General features: G+C 43.2%; 4 protein-coding genes across 4 annotated transcripts; 2 read left to right on the top strand and 2 right to left on the bottom strand.

Annotated features, from left to right (window-relative positions):
- Nucleotides 1–804: 804 nt before the first annotated feature.
- On the bottom strand, nucleotides 805–2415 carry CCR75_008067 (uncharacterized protein; the record flags this gene model as incomplete). The annotated part of the gene is made up of 1 exon (XM_067966122.1): nucleotides 805–2415. The coding sequence occupies one exon, from the start codon at nucleotides 2413–2415 to the stop codon at nucleotides 805–807; it is 1611 nt and encodes a 536-aa protein (XP_067814762.1).
- Nucleotides 2416–2531: 116 nt separating this feature from the next.
- Nucleotides 2532–6350, bottom strand: CCR75_008065 (uncharacterized protein; the record flags this gene model as incomplete). The annotated part of the gene is made up of 8 exons (XM_067966120.1): nucleotides 2532–4035; nucleotides 4092–4359; nucleotides 4425–4513; nucleotides 4573–4815; nucleotides 4901–5025; nucleotides 5091–5339; nucleotides 5397–6224; nucleotides 6338–6350. 8 exons carry the CDS (start codon nucleotides 6348–6350, stop codon nucleotides 3703–3705), a joined length of 2148 nt encoding a protein of 715 aa, XP_067814752.1. The 3' UTR covers nucleotides 2532–3702.
- CCR75_008066 (uncharacterized protein) lies at nucleotides 2558–3553 on the top strand (the record flags this gene model as incomplete). The annotated part of the gene is made up of 1 exon (XM_067966121.1): nucleotides 2558–3553. One exon carries the CDS (start codon nucleotides 2558–2560, stop codon nucleotides 3551–3553), a length of 996 nt encoding a protein of 331 aa, XP_067814763.1.
- A 137-nt stretch (nucleotides 6351–6487) lies between the features above and the next one.
- CCR75_008064 (uncharacterized protein) lies at nucleotides 6488–7636 on the top strand. Its single transcript, XM_067966119.1, has 3 exons — nucleotides 6488–6724; nucleotides 6814–6895; nucleotides 6958–7636. The coding sequence occupies exons 2-3, from the start codon at nucleotides 6835–6837 to the stop codon at nucleotides 7503–7505; spliced, it is 609 nt and encodes a 202-aa protein (XP_067814651.1). The 5' UTR covers nucleotides 6488–6724; nucleotides 6814–6834; the 3' UTR covers nucleotides 7506–7636.
- Nucleotides 7637–8464: the final 828 nt, after the last annotated feature.

Genomic DNA, 8464 nt, shown 5'->3' with positions numbered 1-8464 from the left:
AGGAAGCGGTTAGACCGGCTTCTCTTGCGTGCAGTAGGGTAGTTGTGGTGGGCGCGTTAGCGACCTCACCCAACGCATTAATTACTTTAGTTAAGTGTCGTCATGGGAGCGGTAATCCGGCTCCTCGTGCGCACTTACTAAGTAGAAAGAAGTTTTCAGACTGATTTATAATTAATCGCATTAAATTTAAAAACCTATTTCTACCAATCAGAATGTCATCTCTATCGATAACACTAATATGTATTGCGAGCGTATCTTTCTAGATACCTCGCGTAACGGATGACGCTAGCCGTCATCATGGATAACGCTTGCCGTCATCATGGATAACGCTAGCCGTCATATCTCCTAATGTGAATGCACCTATGTGCATCACATACACAAGGGTTGGTCACAAATGTGAACCACACCCGAGTGCTGGGTCTAATTACTTTAATTAGGTAATTGACCATCCCGTGAAGTGCACCAAGTGTACTTAACGGGGACTGTATAACAGTAGGCAACTTTAGCCCGTTACATATGCACTAATTGCCACTTGGTTCTACGAACCCCTAAATCCCTTGAACTAGGATTCATTAAGCTTAATAAGCTTGTACAACTCCCTGAGATGTTAAACTCATTAGTTCAATAGAACTAAGAGACTCTGAGTCCAAAAGTCTTCCTCTGACTTTAGGAGCGAGGTAGCTCCGCTATAGCTACAATGCAAACGCATACATCAAACATCACTTCTCCTAGCACTATGTAAAACAATTCTAATAAAAAATACTTGTTACGTTATGAATAAAGCTCTAGCACCTGCTATAATGATCAAATTGAGAATCCGTCGCATGGAGTGATTGACACCAGGCAAAATCTTCTTCGGTCACTTAAAGAGTCGTCGAGACTTGTATCGTGAATGCTATCAAGTGGTCGAATCGTGACGTCGCACATTTCCATGGTAACACACGAAAGCTGAGCTTCAAATGTCTGACTGGCATCTGTAACAAAAGCATTGAGAAGTGAGGCGACAGCAGATTCCGCGTCGAAATGAGTGCTTGGCAATTGTTGTTTTTGCCTTTTGCTGTTAACAGACGCGACTAAGACATCGGCCGTAATATTGCCTACCATTTCCACAATCGCTTGATCATCGACTTCGACCTGCAATTGTTCATTCTGTAAATCACGTAAAATTATTGAAAGGCGGCGATACCTCCACTTCCATGGGGCATTAATTGTGCTGCTACCTTTGCGAATTTGGCATGTGCTTTTACAAGCTCCAAAATGACGTTGCGCGACTATATCTTGTAAGAAAAACTCTTCAAGCGTTTGTTCACATTCCATGCAATATTTCTCTGCCAAATGCGACGTAAATTGTGGTAAGACGCTTGATTCACTCCCTAAATAGCGATTGAAGTACATACGTTCAACGCGGACATTTTGTACCAAAGCGTGGCCTATACTTGGACATGATTTTAATTTCTCTATCGTCGCGAATGTAGTCTGTTTAATATTTGTAAAATTAGAAAGGGGTTTCTCAAGGCCTGATAGTCTCTTCTCTAATTTGATCGACTTTAAGTCGTCTAAAGCCAAGAATCGAAATAATGTCTGAGGTGTAGTATTAGCAAGTAACCGATTTGAGAGCGCTTGGAGGCTTACAACAATTCCGATTATTTCAATAGCCCCACAATGCTTCAGTAAACGAGCAACAAAGCGTTTATCGGCGTGCTGATCCCAAAGGTTCACAGTCATTGAATCTTGCACCGAGTCAAACATCACCAGTTTGCATAGCAACACACCATGCAACTCGTTAGCCTTGGCCTCTTCTTTTCCAATGTAAGCTCTTGCTTTTTCGTTCAGTAACTGCAATTTGCAAACAACCGATGCGACCGTATTTTCATGTAAATCCTTGATCATTACCCTATTATTTATTTTCTTTGGTGTCTTTCCTTCAATCATTCCAGTTTCTCGACAATTGTGCTTGTACCATTCAATCATCGGATACAGATCCTTTATAGAGGTACCTTGCGTACTAAAGTACCGGTCTTTACGATACAACAACTGGGCTGTTGACGAAATTGCAGATTCCTCATCACGCAAAAAAAATTGCGCTTCTACATTTCCCCGATAGAGTTTAATGCAGCATAAAGAGAATTTAATAATGTCTCCTACTTGTAGTTCTGCGTCGGCACTCTTCACTTGCACGCGATCCGATATATCCTCAGACGTGGACCGATGCACCAACGTAGGCTGGGCTTCTCCCCAACACGTGACCTTGAAAAACTGTCGAGTCGCATCTCCCACAAGCAGAACATGGCATGGCTGGATGCGCTGACGTGCTACTAATGTTCTTTTTCCCATTGCGATTTGCTGCACGGCCGCAATAAAGTGCACTCGTTCTCCGACATGGGCGCGTGCGGTCTTCAGCAAGATTGTGTCCATTTCACAGAATCGTGATGTCTGATAGGCTACAGCACATTAACGCTAATGATAGGTTGTTCTTAAAAGATATTGCTTACCTTGGTCCAATCACAGCTGATTTCTGATTCTCTTCGGCAACTTCAATTCTTCCGTTGTACTTAGCATGTTCCAAGTCAATGCCGGTGCAATCTCTTCCCTAGACGTGGCTGTTGACCTCGTGTACACTGTTGGCGCATCCTGTCGCTTCATAGCAACTTTATCAAACTCAAGTGATGTGCTAGCAACACGCCTATTCCCCGTCAACACGACCTTCCAGCGCAAAGTGCAGCTTTCCAAAGCTTCCAGCGGTGACGGATGCGCGTTGCATATATCTGTGAAGGGAGTAGTTTTAGCTTCTTTCTTAAAACCAACCGATGTGTTTGATGAGGTAAAAAAGATAGACCAACAGCTGAAGCAGCTGCTAAGATTCAATAGAATCGAAAATGTCGCGCTTGTTCGAGCGGAAGTCGCACTAGCCGGCGACAGATTGCTTGCAACCTCGCTGACGTCTGAGAATGCGACGCCGATGCGCAAGAGCATGCTTACGGTGCAGCAAGGGGTGTGTGCAGATGTGCTTAATGTATTGAAGAGCGAGGAGGGCGTCAAAATTTTGCCCAGAGAGGTGGAGACAAGCGCGCTTGATGTACTTATACGAGCTGATGCTGATAAAACTGCAAACTGTGCAGTTGAGTTGGAAGTTGTCGCAATGGTCCCATGGAGTGGTTCAGAGGCTAAAATTCTCGAGCTACTTCAAGCTGTGGAAGAGAATATGGAAATTGTTTTTGCTGGCCTATCTAATGCGACACTAGTCAGTGTCAATGTGCAGCTGCATGTGGCATCCAAGTTGCCAAACGTGGCACTCGCGACTTTAAGCGAAAGTAGGGCGACCTTGACTTTTAATCCTCCTTCATATGAAGAGTCTTTGGGCATTTTTGCGCTGGTCGCGGTGCTTCTCGTCATGATGATGGCTGTTGTAGTCCAAAAAAAGCGCAATGACCAACACTGCCATGATCGCTTCGAGCGTGCGAATCACGCCGCTCAGATCCGTCGCGTTTCCATTCGTATGAGCCCTGACCACGAGAAACAGCACTACGAAGGTGAGGAGGACAGTCTTTTGTAAGTGACATTATTCGTTGAATTTCGCGACGAGCGAGTGTGTAGCCCCAATCAACAAATTTAATTTTTATGAGTGTTTAAAGTTATCCTTCTTTACTTAAGAATTTGCATAACGCTAAGAGCTATTTTTGCTGTACTTAGTCGAAAAACACATTAGGTGAGCGAGACAATGTCGGCAGCTACGACATCGTCTTCTACCTCTAATTCAAAGGACGGCAGGCTAAGCTTACTTGTATCACTAGTGCTTGGATGTGCAACATCAAATGCCGTCGTTCTGACTTCTTCTCGAGTCACTTCAGAGCAGTGGATGACGTTCGAAGCTCCTCCCCATGGCGCTTTGCACAAAACGATGTCACACTTATACTCATCAGCTTCATCCTCGGATGTTTTAATCATGACACTAGTCACGTTGTTGATAGATGAGCTCCCACTTATCATCAAACATACATGTCCATCTTTAACCATGCTCCAATATTTTGCAAGAAGCTTACAAAAAAGTCAGGCTCAATGTTAACAAGATCCGCTGAGTGCAGCATACGCACCTGTTCTGAAGATTTGCTATCTGAGGCATCATTAACGCAATCTCTTGTTTCCAAGTACAAAGATTGGCCTCCAATCACCACAGTGCCACGAGCACACAATTTTCCATTTGCCAATTCTCTTTTCATCCAATCTGTACGAAGCAACAAGTCAAACAAAGATTTAAGAAGCGTTTCCGACATACCTGCATGTGCCGCCTCTTCTTCCGGAAAATCTTCACCAAGACCGAAAATTGCTGTGTTGGCCACTATGCACTTTATTCCGCCAAACCTACAACAATCGTTTCGTGACTTACTGCGATAAATTTGCTCGTAATAGGTACAAAATTAACTAACCAAAAGCTAAAGTGGGCGTCGCCAAAGTATTCTTGATATATTTTAAGTTCATTTCGATTATAATACTCATTGGCTGCAGCCGCAAAAACCTATCGCAAATCGAGTCAGTTAGTACAAAAGAACTATGCTACTAGTAATAATAACATACTAGGTGAATTTGTGGGCTAAGATGATTTAGCATCTCTTGAAACGCTGCGACCTGGGCGCCATAGAATTTTTGACTTGGAGTTGCATTGACAAAATTGCCACAAATTACAACAAAAGCAGGCCGTTGGGAGTTCAAGATTTTTATTGCGCCGAGAAATGCTTCTGACTCGACTAACCACGAAGAACCACCGCGATTATCTACTTCTGCTTGAGCAGAGGCCTGGCCAAGCTTTGGACCAGAAAGCTTAAATTGGCATTGTAAGAAGTCCACAGATAAAATAGGATCTGTCAGTAAAATAATTAAAACATGTCGTCATATTCACGCCAACCTGCATAAAGAAGAAGTTTTCAGTCCAATGGTTTTGAAGTTCGTGCGTGAGTCCTATATAATTATGATTGCGTGCATACAAACATCTGCCACGGCTGATTGATTTGAAAAATCGAGGGTATATCCCTTCATTAACCCTTAAATTAGTAGTAAATTAAACGATCTGACGAAGATTGCATTGATAAACTTACCTGGCAAGTGCAATACACTTTTGCGTCTAAAAATATGCATTAAGACGTTTCTGTCTTGTGTCGATAGTCCATTAATTTGGTCTTGTAAAGCGTCAAAGTTGTATTTGGTAATTTCGAGTGCATCGCGATTTTTTTTTAAATCCGCAACAAATTTAGCGAGCGGAAAAAGCTCTGTTCCGCGGAAATGAGTCGACGGCTGCGGCAACAAATTGTGGCAAGCGAAATCGATGCCTTTAAAAAACGGATGTGCTACGTAGTTACATTCATCGTGTTATAGACTTCTTACGTAAAGAACGGATGCATTACCTTTTACTGCTTTCATTGCACTGGCTTTCGAGCCTCCAAGACGCGCATGTGGGTTTTTCTGAAGTAATTTTATGATTAAATCTCTGGATTCATCAGAAAGGTAATCTGGCATATAGTAACTTCCATCTTGAACGCGAAGAAAGGTTAGATAGGCGCTACCACCGCCAAAAGGTGTTTCTCCTGTCAAAAGTTGATAGACAATACAGCCAAACGCCCACATATCGCTAGCGTAGGTCGATTCTTCGTTTGCTATCGTCTCTGGGGGCATGTATTCAGGCGTACCAACAAAATTCGGCCCATTTAGCTTCGAGATGTCCAAATTTTTGGCTGTACCAAAGTCAATGATCTTCAAGTGACCGCACAATTCTTCGCAAACAACCATATTCTCTGGCTTAAGGTCACGATGAAGCACTTGATTCATGTGCATGTACTCAACGGCGTTTACGATGTCTGCCAGATAAAATCGTGCGAGGTCCTCATCAAGTCCGAGCTGCCGTCCTTCATGTAGCAAGTGGCTCAGCAATTCGCCACCGGTCAAAAGTTCCAATAAAAAGTACAAATTCTTGTCGTCTTGGAATGTCTGGTATAAGCGAATTATGTTTTGATGACGCAGGCGATTAAGCACGTCTTTCTCCATATTGATCTCATTAAAAATATTTTGATGACGTATACGAAGTCGCTGGATGCGCTGTTTTTCAATAATTTTTAAGGCAAACTTCTCACCCGTCGCCTTGTGTGTGGCCTCTACAATGCGTGAGAAATTGCCCTCTCCAAGATGTCTGCCCTGCACGAATTCTTCAATGCTCGGCTTGTCAGTCGCTTTCTTCGCTGCGACGATGCAGCGATGAAATGGTTGTATTGAAATAAAATACGATCATACAGTGGTAAGATACTTGCAGATTATGCAGTCATGAAAATATTATGGAAGGTCTCGGACGTACGGCTAATGGTCATGTTGGACTGTTAGAAGCTGACCCTTCCGTAAATTAGAATAAATTATGTAAGCTTATGTAACAATATTATTGACACATCAATGTGCTCGAAATGGAGCCATAGAGGGAGACGGAAAAATAACTCTACAACGGACGAAGGACGCTGAGCCGCCGCCTTGCAATCTCTCGCGCGAAGCCCTCATTACGAAGTAGTAAATATCTCCAAGCCGCTGACTTTGCTGGTACGAATTTGCTTCGCGTTCGTATTAGCGCAGCTTCTTGCATTGCTGCAGTTGCCATTAGAAATTATTCTATTATTTTCATCATATCTGCACGTCTGATAAAATGTTTAGCTAGTCGACAGGCTTATTGCAAGAATTTTGAAGGCCAATTCTGGTAGATGGAATGCTTGAAAGCTAAGCGGCTTCAAAGAAATCTATAAACTGACTGATTTGAATTTGTAATGTTTTGTGTGGTGACAATAGAATTGCAACTCTTTTGACAGAATGGCCCGTAATGAGAACCCTTTCGACATGCAGATTAAGCTCCTCATGATTGGTGACAGTGGTGCGTACTAAAATTGCATTTTGCGGAGCTTGTAGAATGATCTAACGGTCGAATTCTTGCAGGCGTAGGAAAAACGTGCTTGCTTTTGCGCTATGCAAATGATTCTTTCTCTCAAACGTTTATCACGACCATCGGTATAGACTTCAAAATAAAAAACATAGAACTCGACAACAAGAAGGTGAAGCTGCAGATCTGGGATACAGCCGGTCAGGAACGCTTCCGCACGATTACGACGTCGTATTTCCGTGGCGCGCAAGGTATTCTATTGGTATATGACGTCACAGATCGGGCATCTTTTCAGAGCATTCGTAACTGGGTCGGCCAGATTCAACAACATGCCGACGTTCACGTTAATAAAATCCTGATTGGCAACAAGTGCGACATGACAGATGATAAGGTCGTAAGCACAGAGGAGGGTCAGGCATTAGCGAACGAGTACGGTGTCAAATTCTTTGAAACGAGTGCAAAGAACAATATTAACGTGGAAGGCGGCTTCATTGAGATTGCGCGCGAAGTAAAGGACAGACTTACGGAAGAGGGTGGACCGCACAAAAAAGAAAATGTCAATCTTAACGCAAAAGCGGCACCTGCGAAGAAGGCCTGTTGCTAGTGCTCTTAATTTCCTTGATTTCGGTGGCGTCGCAATTTAATTAGCGCTTAGTCGATGCATACTGCCGAGCTTATTTTTTTTATAAAATTACACTTACTCAAGTGCCTCATGCAAATGCGACATCTACGCAATTTATCCTCTACTAGAAAGTGGACACAAGAGTCAGCTTCAGTGAAGGATTTTCACGAAATTATGCGATTGTATCAGGCCTTGTCTCGTTAGCTTTTTTATGGCGTTAATGCCTGAAAGGACCCGGAAGGTTGCGCTTCTTTTCGTGTACGAGATGGGGTTGTAAGAGATACAGGCATATACATCCCTGATCCTTTCGAAAGGCGACTTCCGATATTTTAGGACCAAATACATGCTTCAGCCGACTGCATAATGTGACCTTTGTAGATATCTTTAATGGAATTAATAGGGTAATTTTTGAAAGCTTAGAGAATTTTCTTATAACAAAATGTGATTGCGACTTTGTCGTTCGTTTTTACGCTGCACATCCCGCAAGTGCTTGGAACACTCGTTAATGGACTGAAGAGGGTCCACTGCTCTATTGGTATAGAGCACACAGTGGTCAATTGACCGCTGTGCGCTAAAGCGCCAAGTGCAGGCCAGCACGTCGTAATGCGGCCACGCTCTACTTAGACAGACACCCTAGCACAGCGAGGAAGCGGTTAGACCGGCTTCTCTTGCGCGCAGTGAAGTAGTTGTGGTAGGCGCGTTAGCGACCTCACCCAACGCACCAAGTACTTTAGTTAAGTGTCGTCACGGGAGCGGTAATCCGGCTCCTCGTGCGCACTTACTAAGTAGAAAGTAGTTTTCAGACTGATTTATAATTAATCGCATTAAATATAAATATCTACTTTTACCCATCAAAAATGTCATCTCTGTAGATAACACTAATATGTATTGCGAGCGTATCTTTCTAGATACCTCGCGTAACGGATCACGCTAGCCGTCAT

This window comes from Bremia lactucae (genome assembly GCF_004359215.1).
Source record: "Bremia lactucae strain SF5 chromosome Unknown BlacSF5_NotPlaced_200_SHOA01000120.1_2678225bp, whole genome shotgun sequence".
NCBI lineage: Eukaryota > Oomycota > Peronosporomycetes > Peronosporales > Peronosporaceae > Bremia > Bremia lactucae.
This window is presented reverse-complemented; position numbering and strand designations above follow the sequence as displayed.